The sequence below is a fragment of the Pseudochaenichthys georgianus genome, chromosome 23 (genome assembly GCF_902827115.2).
Source record: "Pseudochaenichthys georgianus chromosome 23, fPseGeo1.2, whole genome shotgun sequence".
Classification (NCBI taxonomy): domain Eukaryota; kingdom Metazoa; phylum Chordata; class Actinopteri; order Perciformes; family Channichthyidae; genus Pseudochaenichthys; species Pseudochaenichthys georgianus.
Window position 1 is genome coordinate 902,368 of NC_047525.1, and position 20,150 is coordinate 922,517.

The window sequence follows — 20,150 nt, forward strand, 5'->3', positions numbered from 1 at the left end:
TATGTCACATTATATAATGACTGTCACAGAGTCATCATTTTGAGAAAAAGGCCTTCAAAGTTTCCTCTTCTCTGGAATCCATCCATCTGATTGGTTATTAGCAAATGATCAAAATACTTGGATTACTGGTCTGGGGGAAGCTCGGGAGTGTGTGTGTGTTTATACGTGTGTGTGTGTGTGTGTGTGTGTGTGTGTGTGTGTGTGTGTGTGTGTGTGTGTGTGTGTGTGTGTGTGTGTGTGTGTGTGTGTGTGTGTGTGTGTGTGTGTGTGTGTGTGTGTGTGTGTGTGTGTGTGTGTGTGTGTGTGTGTGTGTGTGTGTGTGTGTGTGGTGTGTGTGTGTGTGTGTGTGTGTGTGTGTGTGTGTGTGTGTGTGTGTGTGTGTGTGTGTGTGTGTGTCTCCCGGGGAAAACCCTTATGAGAAACAGCGTTGTTGTTACGCCTGCTGTGACGTCAAGTTACTCCGTTCTCCGCTTGTAATTATGCCGAAGCTTCAAAGTTGTATTTATCATCTGAATTTGCCGAAACAAGTTTAATATTCTGAAAGCCAAGACTTTGTTTATTTGAAATCAGATGAAAACAAACTGTAACGGACCCTGCCGTGTTATCTATGATTACTATACGCCTTACATTAATAATTTCAGCGGAGGGAGGGGAAGCGGCGCTGCGGAACAGCAGAGTGGCGAGTGAGAGGCGAGCTGTCATCTTCCCTTTACGAGTTTCAAAAATGTATATATCGTGCCATTTTGGAAATAAAAGTTTCATATTCTGAAAGCCAAGACTTTGTTTATTTAAAATCAAACAAAACACCGGAACCCCGAAAAACTATTTTTTTACGCAAATCCACGTTTATTTTGAAATGAGCCGTTGCGACTTCCGACTGATTTCGATAGAGCGGGTAGTATATCACAAATAAAGCAATGTCAAATGAAATACTGTCTCCTGGAATAAATAGTGCTTATTTTAATAATAAATACATGTGTGAAATGCAAACAGATACATGCTATGTAGTTATGAAGGCCCTGTTCACTTCCATTTAAGAAATAACAAGTCACCTCCTCATTTTCAGGATCAGAGGGTGGAGACCTTTGTGGTCGGGGACATTGTGGCTGCTCCCTACCACGACCACGGTACATGGAACAGGGCTAGGGTGCTGGGAATGCTGGGCTCTGGAATGGTGGACCTCTACTATGTTGACTTTGGGGACAATGGACAGCTGCCCAGAGACAGCCTCTGCAGAGTGAGGTGAGAGAGGAAGGTCCATCAATGACTGCATGTCCCATCACACGTTCCTGCTCTAACCACTAAATATATACACTATACCATATCACTCTATTAGTCAGACAAAGTCTGAAATGTGACTTGCGTCACAGCAGCTCCATGTCCAACACCAACATAGACAAATCTCCAGACACAAATACATGAAACACAAACATGGAGCATAACCGCACAGTCAGTGAGAGAAAAGGTGCCTTCAGCGTGCATCTGATCTGGGATCAGCTCTGTGTTCACTGAGAGGACTGACTGATGCACAAAGGATGCTTCAGTCTGACCTTATTGAATGGTGGGATCCTGTATCTCCCATTAGATGGTCAGAACATGCTTTGGGTCAGAGGTGATGTGGTTGGTTGCCTCACTAGGTGGTTATGATAGGCCAGGGTTTCCCACACATAGACTATACTTAATATTAAGGTGAAAAAGGGTAAGATACACTTTTAAAACTTGTTGAGAGAAACTAGTCTTTGCTGCTGCCTCAAAGAGGAGCAGGGGGGAGAGGAGGGAGACAGGAGAGGCTGATTCAGGAGCACAGACACACTCACAACTATAAATGAACCAAAAATAAATTAATAAACAAGTTTCAGTGTTTTTTTCGTATTGGAAATGGTATGTTATTGGTTATGGCCATGATTTTATGATTATTGAAATGTATACAGTTCTGTAGGTGTTTCCATAGATCTAGTCTCTATATTTTCCCCTCAAAATGCACCAGATTGATGAATTTAACTCCAAAATAAAATAAAAAATCTTACCGGGGGGCATGCCCCTGGACCCCCTAGAGGATTTGAGGTCGACCCCCACTAAAAATCACATGGATAGGTTCCTAAATACATTTATAAATACATTTATTTTTTTAAATAGTAACCCATTTCCATATGTTCATGTGTGGGTAGTAGATTTAAACTATAGGGCTATCATTAAGGGCCCTGCCTGTACCTGTTCGCTCTGCCATCGCGTGAAGGGTCTGCTAACAAGCGACCAACAGAAAGGTTAATGTTGTTGCACCCCCTGGCAGTTAATGGACCAGCACCAGAGGTGTTCCCATACACACAGGCGTTGGAGCTGTTCTTCATGAAATCCCAGAAGGATGAAGTGCTCTGACAAACAGTGCCATTTTTGCGCAAAATGATTATACAGGAATGAAAAGTCAATAAATAAACATGTTGTTAAAACTTCTTTTTTTTTTTTTCTTCGGGCACCCCCCCCGCCCGCTGCCACCACCCGCCCAAGTATATTTCAGATCTGTGGGAAACACTGTAGGCTGATAGTATGTATGTAATGAAGGTCCAAACAGCAGGGCTTCAGACTGCAGTCCAGACTTTCAAACACCATGACGTGTTTTCATTAGCCCCCCCTTTCTTTTGCAGGAAGTGAGGGTGCTGTGCTTTAGCGCTGCAAACAGTGCATATCATTGTTTGTGGCAGCAGTGGAAAATGGCACAGCTTCGTTATTAACAGATTTTGTTTTTCCTGCATTCATATTTCAGGAGTGACTTCCTCAGCTTACCATTCCAAGCTATTGAATGCAACTTAGCAGGAGTGAGACCAAAAGGTAAGCTCTTCTCTTTCCTGTCAGACATATCACTAAGTTAAAGATGTGTGTGCATATTTCTGAGATCTATACTGATTGGCTTTCAAATGCTCCTTTCATCTTCCTGTGGTTCCCAGGAGACGAGTGGTCGGAGGCAGCGCTGGATGACTTTGAGCAGCTGACCTACTGCGCCTCCTGGAGCCCCCTGCAGGCCAAACTCTGCAGCTACTCGCACTCTGACGTCTCCTCCTGGCCAAGCGTCAAGCTCTACGACAACTCTGATGGCAAGGTCAGCGGGCTATTGATTTGCTATAGAGTGGTGGAGGAAGGAGTCCTGACACCCAGAGCCAGTCAGCATTTGAACACTTCCAGTTCCTTCATCTTGAACTCAATGCTTTTTTTAAACATGTTTTGGTTAGCCTGAAATAAGGTATGTGGTTAAGACAAGCAGAAAAATGTTCATGTTTTGGAACATAACATATGTCAGTAAATCCCCCAGTGATAAATGTCTGAATCGTGTATGTATCCTAAAGACAGCCGATGCTAACAAGTGAGACTAGTAAACAGCATCACGCCAAACATAAGCCGCCTTTAGCTTTGAACTACTGATCGCATTTCCGCTTCAAAAGTGGTGGAGATTATACTGCTGAACAAAACATGTTGGCACAATCAACCTGCTTTGACACAGATCTTATTTTCTATGGAAAGATCCCCTTGCTTTTTGTCGGGGAGCAGGCCATGCTACTTTCCTGCTCGGTCTCCAAACAGACACCATCCCTGCACAACTCTATTGATCTGTCCTCACATCCCACCTCTCATCCTCACATCCCACCTCTCATCCTCACATCCCACCTCTCATCCTCACATCCCACCTCTCATCCTCACATCCCACCTCTCATCCTCACATCCCACCTCTCATCCTCACATCCCACCTCTCATCCTCACATCCCAACTCTCATCCTCACATCCCACCTCTCATCCCACCTCTCATCCTCACATCCCAACTCTCATCCTCACATCCCACCTCTCATCCTCACATCCTCCCACCCTCATCCTCACATCCCACCTCTCATCTCTCACATCCCAACTCTCATCCTCACATCCCAACTCGCATCCCACCTCTCATCCTCACACCCACCTCCACCTCTCATCCTCACATCCCAACTCTCATCCTCACATCCCACCTCTCATCCTCACATCCCACCTCTCATCCTCACATCCCAACTCTCATCCCACCTCTCATCCTCACATCCCACCTCTCATCCTCACATCCCACCTCTCATCCTCACATCCCACCTCTCATCCTCACATCCACCTCTCATCCTCACATCCCAACTCTCATCCTCACATCCCACCTCTCATCCTCACATCCCTCCTCTCATCCTCACATCCCAACTCTCATCCCACCTCTCATCCTCACATCCCACCTCTCATCCTCACATCCCACCTCTCATCCTCACATCCCACCTCTCATCCTCACATCCCAACTCTCATCCTCACATCCCAACTCTCATCCCACCTCTCATCCTCACATCCCACCTCTCATCCTCACATCCAACTCTCACTCTCATCCCACCTCCCACCTCTCATCCTCACATCCCACCTCTCATCCTCACATCCCAACCTCTCATCCTCACATCCACCTCTCATCCTCACAATCCCCCTATCCTCACATCCCAACTCTCATCCTCACATCCCACCTCTCATCCTCACATCACATCCCACCTCTCATCCTCACATCCCAACTCTCATCCCACCTCTCATCCTCACATCCCACCCTCATCCTCACATCCCCCTCTCATCCTCACATCCCACCTTCATCCGCACATCCCACCTCTCATCCATCCCACATCCCAACTCTCATCCTCACATCCCAACTCTCCTCCCACCTCTCATCCTCACATCCCACCTCCTCCTCACATCCCACCTCTCATCCTCACATCCAACGCTCATCCACCTCTCATCCTCACATCCCACCTTCCTCTCCTCAAAAGTCCCACCTCTCATCCTCACATCCCTCCTCTCACATCCACCCTCTCACCCACCTCTCAATCCTCACTCCCAACTCTCATCCTCACGTCCCAACTCTCCTCCCCACCTCTCATCCTCACATCCCAACTCTCTCCTCACCTCCACCTCTCATCTCACATCCACCCTCTCACATCCTCACAATCCAACTCTCATCCCACCTCCTCATCCTCACATCCCTCCTCTCATCCCACCTCTCTCCTCACATCCCTCCTCTCATCCCACCTCTCATCCCACCTCTCATCCCACCTCTCATCCTCACATCCCTCCTCACATCCCTCCTCTCATCCCACCTCTCATCCCACCTCTCATCCCACCTCTCCCAGACTTTAGATATTGGTGAGGAGCTCATCTGGCGGGGCCATGCTGTCAGCTTCCAGGAAGCAGTGAATGGAAAGATGGAGGGGAGCAACCTGGGCTGTCTGCAGAGGATGTTGGTGAGTTAGTGAACACACTCACATCTTCATTGGCCTCAATAACACTAGTGACAACGGAAGTCTTATTCTTATTATATTAAATATCTGTTTCATATCAGATTTTGTAAAAAAAAGTAGGGTTTAAATGAAGATTTAATGGACACTAAAGTGACATGTATTATAATGAGAATAATAATAATAAAGTGAACTTACTTAAATGTTTGTGTGGAATCTTAACCATTGTTCATCCTCTTGGTGAGGCGTGTCAGCATGCTGACATACGATGATGGTTTTCATTATATAAAAGTCAACTATAAGCTGAAAGAAATGAGGTCATTTGGAGGTTGTTGTGAAAAAAGGGGATTGTATCTCATTCTCAGTTTCCATGGCAGCACTGTGACTCTGTATAGAATTCCCATCTTTCCCACCAAACACAATGTAGCCTACTCAGTATTGTCACTGCAACATGCTCAGGGTTGGGAGGGTTACTTTGTAAATGTAATCAGTTACTGATTACTGATTACATGGATCTGAAAGTAATCCGAATACAGTTACAGTTACGTGCCTTAAAAAAGTAACGTAATCAGATTACTTTTAGATTACTTTTGGATTACTTTCTTTTTCCTGGGTATGTTTTGGTGAACAGGAGATACAAAAAGCAAAAGGAAACTGAACGTGTTTTACTGTTTTAATGGCTTATCAAGAGCACAACTGAAACATAACATCTGAAACGATGTAACAACATAATACACTTTCTGGGGATGCAGCTTGTGATGTGAGGAGTGAGGGACAGGTCTTAGAACGGGCGTGTCGCCTTCTGTCCTGCCAGTGTTGGCAGGACATGAATTAAAATGTCGAACTCGGGCTTAATTTTAAGGACATTTCGGCCAGGGGTGTAGAGCTATATTTGTTTAAGCACCGGATTGGCGAAACAGGAGAGTCTGTGCACCAGTCTGCCTTGATCTATGAATTCATATCCGTGACTCTCAGAGTATCTGCTGCCCACAGCTGTTTATAGAAGGAACACCTGCTTCACTTCATGAGATCTCTGCAGCGCCAGGAGGCAGCGGGAGGGTTAACTCCGCCTCTGAGAAGACGATCTCGCAGTGCCTTTCACGCACCGCCTTCGCTGTGTTTACCTTCAGAAATAATCATTAATAAGGCTAAAGAGCGACCGCAGGCTGATGTGTTTTAACCACACACACACCTATACACACACACACGCGATTTAAACGCAGACTTTTGTTCCTCCATGTTTCGTTGTTATTGTTTCACTGAGCGGAGTCGCGATTTTTTTCCAAACGCTTTTTTGGCCCATCTGCGGCGGTAAAGTTTTTGTGCGCTGTGATGATTCGGCTGTACCTTTAGTAATGAATATTAAATGTTGTGAGGAAATCTTTCCACCAATAATTCCAATAAGTAATCCAAAATGTATTCACTTCAGGTTTACGAAAGTAACTGTAATCAGATTACTCGTTTTTCAAATGTAACGCGAGCTGAATACAGTTACTTGATTTTTGTATTCTGATTACGTAACGCCGTTACATGTCTTCCGTTACAACCCAACCCTGAACATGCTTTATTGTATCTCTGGACCACCTCTTATCTCCTATAGGATGATGTGATAGGAGCATCCTCAGAGCTGAGCCTCTCCTGTATCAGTTTATCAGGTGAGTACGGGAACTGAATCAATGATCATTCTGTCTTATCATTTATTGCTGAGGATTTGTCAAGTGAGCAAAAGTCTTCATCAGGTTCATCTCCATGTTATCCACATATTCTCAACACTGTGGAGCAACATCATGCAAGCAGTAAACACAGCCCCCCCAAACATGATTCACATTGTGGAGTCATCATGCTCACCCTCCGACACCAGCACTGATCCTGATTCTCATGTTGCTTTCGCATATTCACAACTTCTAATCAGATCATGTCGCCACCTAGTGGTGACATCTGGTGTCAACAGGAGACATAGGACTACAAATGCATCTCAACTACATGTGTTTTTGAAGACGAGACACAGGTCTCAGCAGTTTGCCTTTTCACTTTTACACAACCTAAATGTGCTTATCCTTTTATTTAAGATGTGCCTCTTTTGTAGTCACGCTTGTTAAGGTCTATTTCTTAATTGAATTTGTGTGGAACATTTTTGTTTTTATCAATGAAATGAGCCATACAAGATCAAGCCAGCCTCACGAGCCAAATGTGTCATCACAACAGTCATCATTGATGACAAGCTGATACAAGGAGCCCGTCTCCACTTGATGTGCTCATTAGAGTCAGACCAGAACAATTGCTCCCATGACTTGTGTTGGGGGAGTGTACCCTGCACATCAGGATTAGCTTCACTTTCTTTGGATCATTTCCCCAAAAGATAATATCACAAACAAAAGACTAATCTATCCAAATATCTCAATCATCTGATCCAACAGTTAATCAGAGCAAGCTTTCAGTGCCATTGTTCAGTACTAGACACTTGGTGTCATTTCAGTTGGTACAAATGTAATACAGTTTCCTATTCGTCCTGGTCTTGCATGACTTCATCTAGGGCAGCAAACTTAATCGTAATTGTATCCCCCTTTTTATTGTCCCATTTCATTGTCCCATTTCATAGTCCCATTTCATCGTCCCATTTCATCGTCCCATTTCATAGTCCCATTTCATCGTCCCATTTCATAGTCCCATTTCATAGTCCCATTTCATAGTCCCATTTCATAGTCCCATTTCATAGTCCCATTTCATCGTCCCATTTCATCGTCCCATTTCATAGTCCCATTTCATCGTCCCATTTCATAGTCCCATTTCTTCATCGTCCCATTTCATCGTCCCATTTCATCGTCCCATTTCATAGTCCCATTTCATCTTCCCATTTCATCGTCCCATTTCATAGTCCCATTTCATCGTCCCATTTCATCGTCCCATTTCATAGTCCCATTTCATAGTCCCATTTCATCGTCCCATTTCATCGTCCCATTTCATAGTCCCATTTCAGATTCCCATTTCATCGTCCCATTTCTTCATCGTCCCATTTCATCGTCCCATTTCATCTTCCCATTTCATAGTCCCATTTCATAGTCCCATTTCATCTTCCCATTTCATAGTCCCATTTCATCGTCCCATTTCATCGTCCCATTTCATAGTCCCATTTCATAGTCCCATTTCATCGTCCCATTTCATAGTCCCATTTCATAGTCCCATTTCATAGTCCCATTTCAGATTCCCATTTCAGATTCCCATTTCATCGTCCCATTTCATTGTCCCATTTCATCGTCCCATTTCATCGTCCCATTTCATAGTCCCATTTCATTGTCCCATTTCATTGTCCCATTTCATCGTCCCATTTCATCGTCCCATTTCATAGTCCCATTTCATCGTCCCATTTCATCGTCCCATTTCATAGTCCCATTTCATAGTCCCATTTCATCGTCCCATTTCATAGTCCCATTTCATAGTCCCATTTCATAGTCCCATTTCAGATTCCCATTTCATCGTCCCATTTCATCGTCCCATTTCATTGTCCCATTTCATCGTCCCATTTCATCGTCCCATTTCATAGTCCCATTTCATTGTCCCATTTCATTGTCCCATTTCATTGTCCCATTTCATCGTCCCATTTCATCGTCCCATTTCATAGTCCCATTTCATTGTCCCATTTCATTGTCCCATTTCATTGTCCCATTTCATCGTCCCATTTCATCGTCCCATTTCATAGTCCCATTTCATAGTCCCATTTCATAGTCCCATTTCATCTTCCCATTTCATAGTCCCATTTCATCGTCCCATTTCATCGTCCCATTTCATAGTCCCATTTCATAGTCCCATTTCATCGTCCCATTTCATAGTCCCATTTCATAGTCCCATTTCATAGTCCCATTTCAGATTCCCATTTCAGATTCCCATTTCATCGTCCCATTTCATTGTCCCATTTCATCGTCCCATTTCATCGTCCCATTTCATAGTCCCATTTCATTGTCCCATTTCATTGTCCCATTTCATCGTCCCATTTCATCGTCCCATTTCATAGTCCCATTTCATCGTCCCATTTCATCGTCCCATTTCATAGTCCCATTTCATAGTCCCATTTCATCGTCCCATTTCATAGTCCATTTCATAGTCCCATTTCATAGTCCCATTTCAGATTCCCATTTCATCGTCCCATTTCATCGTCCCATTTCATTGTCCCATTTCATCGTCCCATTTCATCGTCCCATTTCATAGTCCCATTTCATTGTCCCATTTCATTGTCCCATTTCATTGTCCCATTTCATCGTCCCATTTCATCGTCCCATTTCATAGTCCCATTTCATAGTCCCATTTCATCGTCCCATTTCATCGTCCCATTTCATAGTCCCATTTCAGATTCCCATTTCATCGTCCCATTTCTTCATCGTCCCATTTCATCGTCCCATTTCATCTTCCCATTTCATAGTCCCATTTCATAGTCCCATTTCATCTTCCCATTTCATAGTCCCATTTCATCGTCCCATTTCATCGTCCCATTTCATAGTCCCATTTCATAGTCCCATTTCATCGTCCCATTTCATAGTCCCATTTCATAGTCCCATTTCATAGTCCCATTTCAGATTCCCATTTCAGATTCCCATTTCATCGTCCCATTTCATTGTCCCATTTCATCGTCCCATTTCATCGTCCCATTTCATAGTCCCATTTCATTGTCCCATTTCATTGTCCCATTTCATCGTCCCATTTCATCGTCCCATTTCATAGTCCCATTTCATCGTCCCATTTCATCGTCCCATTTCATAGTCCCATTTCATAGTCCCATTTCATCGTCCCATTTCATAGTCCCATTTCATAGTCCCATTTCATAGTCCCATTTCAGATTCCCATTTCATCGTCCCATTTCATCGTCCCATTTCATTGTCCCATTTCATCGTCCCATTTCATCGTCCCATTTCATAGTCCCATTTCATTGTCCCATTTCATTGTCCCATTTCATTGTCCCATTTCATCGTCCCATTTCATCGTCCCATTTCATAGTCCCATTTCATAGTCCCATTTCATAGTCCCATTTCATTGTCCCATTTCATCGTCCCATTTCATCGTCCCATTTCATAGTCCCATTTCATTGTCCCATTTCATTGTCCCATTTCATCGTCCCATTTCATCGTCCCATTTCATAGTCCCATTTCATCGTCCCATTTCATAGTCCCATTATGGAAATAACAGGAAGAAAAATGCATTCAAAGCTAAATATGTGTTTAAATACTATTTCCAAGTGATTCATGTGGAGCTGCAGAGATACCCAGTCTCAAAATCCTTATTCTACAGACTTAATCAAACTAAATTATTTAGTACAGATCCTCTTTAAAAATCCTACCATGGTCCAATGAATATATGTTTCAATGATAATAACAATGCATAATAATCAATCCCACCTTTTATTGTAATTGCAATATCAGGCCAAATGATTGCAATGAGTCATTTTCTCCAAATGGTGCAGCCCTAACTTAACCCCAATGTATTTCATGTTTGACTGGAAACGATTCCATTGTTATTCCCCAACCCTCCTATCTGCACTGTGGTAGATCAAACATATGATTGTTGATAGCCTTTAACTCCAGTGTTTTCTTTTTGTATCTCAGAAGCTGCTTCAATCTCAGGAAGTGTTGATGATGTCAGAGAAGAGGAGCTGATCTGAGACCAAAGACACATTGAATATCAAGGTATTGTTTCCTGGCTTGATGAGTGCTTACATCCTCCAAAGCATGTCTTCATGTCTGTAATGAATAACCTGTCCTCCTCTTCTTCCAGCACTGACCGTCCAATCCTCAGCTTCAGTTCCAATCAGGAGACGTTTCCTTGTCAGACCCCAACCCAACCACGTTAACCCTCATTATCAAGCCTTACCAACAGTTCTTTCAGCTATGTTCACTTTATTCTTGTTACTTCAGTACAATGTGTGTTTTGCTTTGATGTTGTTCTGTTGTAGACAACGCTGCTTTGCTTATGTGTTGTTGCTATATTTCTTTGTTCAAGAAATGAAGAGAAGAACAGAAACAGAATGCCAGTATTATTTTCAAAAAGCACTGTGATATGTCCATGTACAAGCTGGTTAGCTTATAATGTGCAATTTTGTTTCTCTACTTGGTTGAATATGAAGAGGTAATGGCCTAGATATATATATATATATTCTATTTTGAAAATGATACCACATGGTAGGTTGAATGCGAGCCGCAGATTGTGTTCATTATCACGCTATGGCATTTATTGTATCCTTAATATAGGACGGTGTTGGTTTTTCTTCAGAGGTGTGATAAACTGAACTATATAGAATAAAGGATTTATTTTATGGCACAAGTGTCGAGTCTTAATTGTAATTCATGTTCTTTCTTTATTGAAACATTTCCAAATAAAACGTGATAAAGGAGACGCATATGTTTAAAATAAGAGCATTTTCATCACTGCCTTTGCCATGATCTTAGAGTATGGTACGTGCTCAGGCCTACCTGCCTGTCCATGATCTTAGAGTATGGTACGTGCTCAGGCCTACCTGCCTGTCCATGATCTTAGAGTATGGTACGTGCTCAGGCCTACCTGCCTGTCCATGATCTTAGAGTATGGTACGTGCTCAGGCCTACCTACCTTTGCCAAACATCTTTATAAGGTCATAGTTTAAATGTTAGTAAGCGGAGTGAAACTGATTAGTGGTATTATAGGAAACCTGTGGTGTCTCACAGAGAGATACACGGCCCCTGGTAGACCCCCCTACACACACAACACAGACTACTACACCCCTTGTTGTGAAATACAAATGATGTGCAATATATATGTATGCTGTTAATAACTGCAATATATATACCTGGCTGCTATATCTTCAAAACTGTTACAGGATGTGTATTTTGTAAATTGTGTAATTTCTTTTATTTGTTATCTTTAAAAACAAATGATGCATGCTTCTTAGTTAACATTAAGCTTTATTTGGCTCTTTTCTGCTGTAACAAATGTAAATGTCCTCTCTGTGGGACGAACAAAGGCATTCTGAATCTGAAAAACTTGTTTTATAATGAATATTCCCTGTTTATGTTGGTGTTGATTTGATACAAGTGTAGTATAGATACGTATTATTATTTTATTTTCTGTTCGTGTCTACTAAATTGAACAGGCCATTCATTCATTCCATTGTGATTCCACTGTTTTGTTTCTGTGTGGGTTGATGAACTCCATTCCGTATTGACCAATCACATGAAAGTAGGTTACATTCGCACATGCGCAGAGGCAGCAGAGTAATTTGTTGATATCCTGCTTGGTAGTATTAATTTAGACTTTGGTATTTCAAAGCAACATTTACCCCCACTGTAGGGTTTTTTATTTGCATTTGGCAGCACAGTTAATGAGAACGTTATCTATATGAAGGGCTAATGGAAGACACAAGGGATTTGGTGAGTGAATATGAAACATTTTAGGGCCGTGAGCCTCTGATTACAGAGGATTTGCTTCGGCTAGCGCTGCTCCTTTGTTGTTATCTGCTTATGGTAGCTAGCTAATGGGTCAGCCAGCGTTAAATATTAGCAAACTCCAAAAAAACAAGTATAGACACAAAATAACACCACGCTTATTTGAAATGCATATGTTCATGTGCAAGTATGCTACGCAAATGAAAAGTGCGTTATGCTCTGTTGAATAAAAGCAGGAAAAACAGGTTTCCGCTAGCTAGGTATGCTAAGGCTAGCTAGCATTATGAGCTATTGCCAATAAGGCCGCCCCTTATTTTAGATGATGTGTTAGCTTGTTTTCTATTTTGCACATCTCACATTCAGCTCAGTGTGCGTTTACTGGCTGGTGCATTGTCATGATTCTTGCTGTTTAAATGATTTATGTTAGGATGCCACCTGTGATACCAAGAGGAGGAAGTAGACAGGCTGTCAACAGTAAACATTAAACCCCGCTCCGGATCATACACAAAGTGAGCAAGACGTATGAAATGAAATGAATATTTACATTTTTTCTGAACATTTGTTTTGTTACATTTTTTGAAACATCTTCTCTGTGGCAGCCTGATTCCTAGGTGACATTCCAACGCAAATTGTATTTTTAAAGAGTCCGCAAAATATAGCCTATGGAAAACTAACTGTACACACACCTAACGCTAACATTTAAAACACGACATTTTGAAGAGGATTCTTGAGCTAAAACAATTACTTACAGTTTGAAGCTAATATTTTGAAAATCAATGATCTGATCTCTGCTTGCCAAATGCAAACTTGCTGGTTTCCTTAAAGTTGTGTGATAGTCAAATGAATATAATGTGGTCCTTGGACACAACAATAAGTCTAAAGATGTCCTTTTCACTATTTTCTGACATTTTATCATCCCAACAACAAATGATATCAGAACGTATTATCAAGACTGATGGAGTTAAATGTATAATTGTAAATACTGATGTTTATTATAATGTCCTTGATTGTGAAGGCTGAACGCACCCCACGTTCAGAGCGCAAGCGGAGAGACTCGTTCGGGATGTTTGATGGCTATGACAGCTGCAGTGAGGAGTCTACCAGCAGCTCCAGCTCAGAGGACAGCGAGGACGAGGTGATGCCCTCCATCCCGGCCAGCCTGCCCATCATCAAGAACAATGGACAAGTTTACACTTACCCTGACGGAAAGGCTGGAATGGGTCAGTACATGGAAATATGTTTAGTTGTGCTTTTTGTTTTGCTTTCTATTTGATACAATCCTGTTTGTTAGGAAATATCATTTGCCATCATGTTGTATCCTGTTTATTTGACCAGATGATATGTGAATGTCGGTCTCTGTTTCACAGCCACTTGTGAGATGTGTGGGATGGTTGGAGTACGAGATGCTTTTTACTCAAAAACCAAGCGCTTCTGCAGTGTGTCATGTTCTAGGAGTTATTCCTCAAATTCCAAAAAAGCTAGCATCTTGGCACGACTCCAGGTACGCTTTTTCATAACAAATGAAATATTAAATGTAAGATTAAACATGTATTATTACAACTATTTAACTCTGCTTTTATTTTGCCAGGGAAAACCACCAACAAAAAAGGCCAAAGTCTTACAGAAACAACCCCTCATGGCAAAGTTGGCTGCTTACGCCCAGTACCAAGCGAGTCAGCAGAACCAGGCCAAATCAAAAGCAGGTAGGTTATAAAAAAGGACAGATACTTAATAGACAAACAGTGTTTCTCTGTGTGGTTACTAAAACATTGTTTCTATGTCTTCAGTGGTCCCTGCAGAGAGCTTTGACTGGGGTCGGTATATCTGTAGCAATGACACAGTTGGAGCTCCAGTCAGCTGTTTCAAGCATGTAAGTCAAAACTGTGGAGAATGGTTGAGTTGATTTGTTGTTATTGTTGACTGATTAACCTCACTGCTCCCTCTGTGCTTCAGGCCCCCATGGGGACATGCTGGGGGGGCATAGAGGAAGGAGTGAGGCTTGAAGTGCCCAACTCTGATACCAACCTCTCCACTAAGGTGTACTGGATAGCAGAAATCATTAAGCTAGCAGGTAAGCACATTTCTTCAGCTAGCTGAAGGACTTTTGGTTAATGGATAAATCTATCCAAAAGTGTACCAGAAAATTCAGTTTCTCTTTTCTTTCTGTGAGAAATGGCTGTAATGATTTGAATTGGTTGTATCACAGTCTAATATAGATCAGAATATGGTAAATGCATTAAAATATTCCCATGGAGGTTAATACTGTGCGCTGTGTGTGAAACGGGCCGTTACGGAGCGTCCACACTACAGCTTCAAAAGAAGCTTGGAGCTGGGCGTGTCTGAAGCTTGGGGATTTTATTCAAGCAACACGACCAACAACCAATCACATGAATCTCCCGCCCCCGACATACAAAGCAAAAAACCCCGGGGATTTTATGGGAGCATATATATATATATATATATATATATATATAAACTCCCCAAACAGGCGGAAACCTACCAGTTTCCCCCACTGTCTCTGCCACCTCCCTCCATGCCTGGCTCCTCCGGTTTGTATCCCGGTAGGTGAAGAGGGTCTGGTCATACAAAACCGGGTGATTTGCTACGGCGATAATTAGTTTCTCCTCCATCTTTTTTTTAAATATAGAAATGAACGGCGGGATATCTCTCCCAGCTGAGACGCGGTTTGATTGGCTACGGCTTGAGCTGTCAGATTTTCAGGAAAGGGATTTGATTGGCTGGCGCTGGCTACTCCGGCGGAGACGGACCGCTATGCTACCCACAATTCAGTTCGGCGAAAAGCGAGGCAACGTGACGTCACCCCATTCAAAGTGAATGGGCAGACGCGTTGGAAACCGTTTTTGAAGCTGTCGAAGCTGTAGTGTGGACGGGCCGTCAGAGTTCAATTGTTATATACCCTGTCACTGTGTTCTATGGCATTGACAACACCACTTCACTAAAGCTGCCTTCACATCATACGCCCTTTGCTCACGGCGAGGTGGGGAAAACAGCTAGTTAGTTTTGTTTCTAAAGTTGCCCTGCTAGCTTGCACCTCCTCATACAGCTGTAACCTGATTGGTTACATGTCGAAAGGTCGAGGTGAAAGCTAAAATAATTTGAACTTTGAGTGCAGCGCTAGGCGACAATTCTTTGGCCCCAGAGGAAAAAGGCACAGAGCTGTTTACCGCTGGTCACGTGAAGGCAGCTTCAAAGTCCATTCCTTACACTTACCATACCATATGATCGGCAGATTGATTCTGCTCAATTCTGATGGAGCTGCAAATATTCAAAAATGCCACTATCCTTCTTCCCAAAAATTCCCTTCACATGCTCATTGACAGGAAACATCTAGAAGAAGCAAGTAAGGGGGTTTCTTGAATGGACGTTTGTTGGATGACTTTTGTTTCACAGATCAGGACTGAGATCTGAAGTGAGCGTGTTTTCTGTTGTGCAGGGTTCAAGGCTCTGCTGCGGTATGAGGGCTTCGACAGCGACACCAGTAAAGACTACTGGTGTGATCTCTGCGTCCCGGAGGTGCACCCGGTGGGGTGGTGCGCTTCCAGTGGCAAACCTCTTATACCTCCAAAAAGTGAGTGTTCTGCCTGCTTCCTGAATGTCTGTGGTCGTATTCACTAAGCCGTATTATGATGCTACATTGTAATCTTCGCTGCAGCCATACAGCATAAATACTCTAACTGGAAAGCTGTTCTTGTGAAGCGCCTCACTGGAGCTAAAACACTGCCACCGGACTTTAACACCAAGGTAAGACCCACCAGTGCCTCAACATCTGTATCAACTTCAGTGCCAACATCTTTCATACAGATCAGGTGGCTTATAGTGCATTAAACAATTCCACATTTGAGAATGATTTGATCAAAGTAATCAGTGTACATTTTCAACTGAATTCCTCTCAAAGGCATTTGATCGGTGATTGATCTTTCTCCACAGGTACAAGAGAACCTGCAGTTCCCCTTTAAGAAGCTGATGCGGGTGGAGGTGGTGGATAAGAACTACCTGTGCCGGACACGGGTGGCGCTGGTGGAGCAGGTGATCGGGGGGCGCCTCAGGCTGGTTTATGAGGAGAGCCAGGACGGGTCGGATGACTTCTGGTGCCACATGTACAGCCCCCTCATTCATAATATAGGCTGGTCGCGCAGCATCGGACACCGCTTCAAACGATCCGGTGGGTTGGGAAACATGCAGCGACACTGAGGTTGTGTGAGTGTGTTTAACGACAAGGTATCTTAACAAAGGCTATGTTCATATCTAGCAAAGCTGGTATAATAAAGTGAGATGCCACAAAGGTAGCAGCCAACGTGTTTCTGCTTTGCTGGGCTGTGTGACTTATTTGTATCATTAAATGTACTTCATATCATAAACTACTTTGAATGAAATTTGAATGATTTAAAATGAGCAAATTATAAAACAAAAAGCTGTCTGATCTGCTCTGAAACGCTGTTTGTCCAGTGCTGCCCACTTGGAGAATCTCAACACACCCCCGTGTACTCGGCTCACTTCTAGTTTAGCCCCATGCTAACTATAATGGGTCGTTAACAGTCTCACTTCACAGTTCGGTAATATATAGTTCTTCTCAAAGGTGTAGTTGCTGTTCGTTATCTGCACTGAACATCCTTGTAGCGCTGTAACTAAAAGCTCTGACTGAAAGTTACACTTGAACCTTTCAAATCTCATCCCAGCTTTGACTGTCTCCAGTCTATAAATCATGATGCTCTTTTTTAGGCGTATTTATTCACTTGCATCTCTAACGCAGGCAAGTGAATTTAATGTTGATTTATTTTTCAGATTTCACAAAGAAAATGGAGGGTCAAGTTGATGCTCCGGCACTGCATTTCCAGAAGGTAACGCAAAGCGATGAATGAATGTTTGGGGGAGTCCTACTGCTGCGTATTGAATTGATATGTCGTCTTTCAAAAACATAACGCTACCCAAAAGTCACAGCTATTGATTTAGTTGTCCAACAGATATCTGCCTACTTTGTGTGTGCATGTGAATCAGGTGAAAGATGTAGACCAGAGTGGGGATTGGTTCAAAGATGGGATGAAGATAGAAGCCATTGATCCGCTCAACCTCTCGGCTATATGTGTAGCCACTGTAAGAAAGGTAAGGCCTCGCTGTGTGTCATGCTGTGTGTCAGGGAGAAGAAGCTCATTGTTCATTTTTAAATGCCTTTGTGGCTTTGTGTAGGTGTTGGCAGACGGGTACCTCATGATCGGGATCGATGGTTCTGAGGCGGTGGACGGGTCAGACTGGTTCTGCTACCACGGCACCTCCCCCTCTATCTACCCTGTCGGCTTCTGTGAAATCAACAACATTGAACTCACGCCCTCTAGAGGTACTGTACACTCATCTCTGTGTCTGAGCCCTTCATAGAGGAGCATTTCATTCCATTATGACCACAAGCATATGGGAGATTTAAAGTGCCTGAATAAAAGCATTTCTAGAGATATCTTTCAATACGACACACATGGGATTACTTTTCACATCTGTATGTATGCATTTACTGTGTCTTTCGTAAGTAAATGGTATGATGCTACATTAACATGGAAGAAGCCAGAAAGCTCCTCATACAAAGTCTCGTCTGGCTGCGGAAACAGTTTGATATCCCATCTGTTTAAAGGGGTTAAATGTCTTAATACAGGCAAGATGTAACTTAACATCCAGTTCATAGACAGGCCCCGGCGACCTGTCAATCACACGGATAACTGTAACCAACTTGTGTCAGTGATGGACAACTCTCTCTTTCATCCCGCCCCCAAGCTGTGATTGGACAGTGGATTGGTTTTTCATTTTAAAATGTGTCTCCATTTTCGAAAAGAACCTGTTCCCTTGCATCTCCAGATGAAGACACATGACTTTGCTTTGCATATTTATTTGGGCACTTTGAATCCTCCATACATGGTCTCTATATTATTCTATAATCAAGTAGCATTTGCCTTAAGGTGACGTTGGTACGAAGTAGTTTAATAACATTTTCTTGTGTTTCTGAATGTCCTGGTCTCATCACTGACTCTGTTCCCCAGGGTACACTAAACTGCCATTTAAATGGTTTGACTACCTCAGAGAAACAGGTTCAATAGCTGCTCCTGTCAAGCTCTTTACCAAGGTAGGCTGTGTTCATGCTTCCCCACTGTATGTGTTAACGTCGTGTCATGCTCAGGTCACATGTCTTCTGCTACTATAGTTCTTGTCATTTAAAACCAGCATCAGGGTTTTCTGTGCATCATTACATGTGATCAGCAGCAGCTGCAGGTCTGTAGGCTCCAGAGATGGTGTTCTGGTTGGTCATGTGACAGCAGTGTCCCCTCCTCTCCCCTCAGCACCATAGTCTGCTGCTGGAGTTGATTTGAGTCAATTGGTTTGAAAGTGACTTTTGAATTAGGAAATGGATGTCACGTTAATAATGCCACTGCTAAGGTCCTTTAATGGCTCCAGACTTCTTATGGGGATAAGCTGATGTGTTCACCTCTGCCTTGTGTTTCTTTCCCTTGTTCCATCTGGTTCATGGATTTAGAATGTATCAGTTCTCCACTGTTTAGCTTACTAATGTTTATTTGTATGTCAATTCAAATAAGTTCCTGTTTGTCACTGTCCTGCGTCTCCTAGGAGATTCCTAATCACGGTTTCCGGCAAGGCATGAAGCTGGAGGCTGTAGATCTAATGGAGCCTCGGCTGGTGTGTGTTGCCACGGTGACGAGGATTGTGCACCGGCTACTGAGGATCCACTTTGACGGCTGGGAAGATGAGTATGACCAGTGGGTGGACTGCGAGTCACCTGACCTCTACCCTGTGGGCTGGTGTCAGCTGACCGGCTACCAGTTGCAACCCCCCGCCTCACAGAGTAAGAACTGCACCCCCCTCCCCCCATCTGATAGGCCTAAAGGCGGGGAGCGACATGAATCAGGGTGGCAGAGAAAGACTTCATTCTGTTCGGGTGCTGCCTATTTCTATAGAAATGTTGAGCAAAAGCAACTCTTCTTGGTCGGCTTTCTTTATGAATTGAAAGGCCAAATCTGCAGGAAAATGTTTCCCTTATACTTCCAACATGGTGGTATATATTGCATACTGTCACATGAACAGAACATGTATAGCACATGCACGTTTCCATCCGGAGAGAGTCACTGTACGAGTTCTGCTTTGTTGTAGAACAAAGAACAGACAGCAAGTCTTAAGCTGTTGAGAAGCAGAGATATAACAAACAATCGGGTGGCTACACTATTATAAATCATCATCAACACATAGTTGGAAAATAAGTCAATATTCTTTAGTTCAAGGTGTTCTGCTTTTCCTTAACGTAGTACGTAGTAGTCAATTGAGTTAGGACTGATGTTAGATAAAACAAGACTTTTAATGACATCGCCTTGGGCTCTCGGAAATGGTGTTTCTAACAGTTGAAATTAAAAGATTCCTTTGTCAGAATCATTCTGTAAAAAACAAGGAGTTAAAAAAGAACGACACCGATGAG

At 43.0% G+C, this 20,150-nt stretch overlaps 2 protein-coding genes across 8 annotated transcripts in view; both read left to right on the forward strand.

Moving 5' to 3' along the window:
* The window catches only part of tdrkh (tudor and KH domain containing), a 33,136-nt gene extending 21,512 nt beyond the window's left edge, over positions 1–11,624 (forward strand). For 2 of the 4 annotated variants that reach the window (XM_034075150.2, XM_034075146.2), the window contains exons 9-15: positions 1,067–1,242; positions 2,762–2,826; positions 2,943–3,094; positions 5,160–5,270; positions 6,865–6,919; positions 10,856–10,936; positions 11,025–11,624. In XM_034075150.2, the coding sequence (XP_033931041.1) occupies positions 1,067–1,242; positions 2,762–2,826; positions 2,943–3,094; positions 5,160–5,270; positions 6,865–6,919; positions 10,856–10,911 (615 nt within the window). In that variant the 3' untranslated portion in view covers positions 10,912–10,936; positions 11,025–11,624. The remainder of the gene's footprint in view (positions 1–1,066; positions 1,243–2,761; positions 2,827–2,942; positions 3,095–5,159; positions 5,271–6,864; positions 6,920–10,855; positions 10,937–11,024) is intronic. The other 2 variants (XM_034075147.2, XM_034075149.2) reach the window with 2 other exon arrangements.
* An 873-nt stretch (positions 11,625–12,497) lies between these two features.
* mbtd1 (mbt domain containing 1) overlaps positions 12,498–20,150 on the forward strand; it is a 112,770-nt gene continuing 105,117 nt past the window's right edge. For 3 of the 4 annotated variants that reach the window (XR_004554473.1, XM_071201837.1, XM_034112412.1), the window contains exons 1-14: positions 12,498–12,652; positions 13,683–13,887; positions 14,035–14,168; positions 14,256–14,370; positions 14,455–14,537; positions 14,621–14,738; positions 16,122–16,256; positions 16,341–16,429; positions 16,616–16,850; positions 17,471–17,526; positions 17,684–17,788; positions 17,873–18,020; positions 18,709–18,791; positions 19,292–19,526. Coding sequence is in view for 3 of the 4 variants with exons in the window: in XM_071201837.1 (XP_071057938.1) it covers positions 12,632–12,652; positions 13,683–13,887; positions 14,035–14,168; positions 14,256–14,370; positions 14,455–14,537; positions 14,621–14,738; positions 16,122–16,256; positions 16,341–16,429; positions 16,616–16,850; positions 17,471–17,526; positions 17,684–17,788; positions 17,873–18,020; positions 18,709–18,791; positions 19,292–19,526 (1,762 nt within the window). In the remaining variant the exon portion in view is untranslated. Of the gene's footprint in view, positions 12,653–13,094; positions 13,177–13,682; positions 13,888–14,034; positions 14,169–14,255; positions 14,371–14,454; positions 14,538–14,620; positions 14,739–16,121; positions 16,257–16,340; positions 16,430–16,615; positions 16,851–17,470; positions 17,527–17,683; positions 17,789–17,872; positions 18,021–18,708; positions 18,792–19,291; positions 19,527–20,150 lie in introns of all 4 variants that reach the window. The other variant, XM_034112413.1, reaches the window with a different exon arrangement.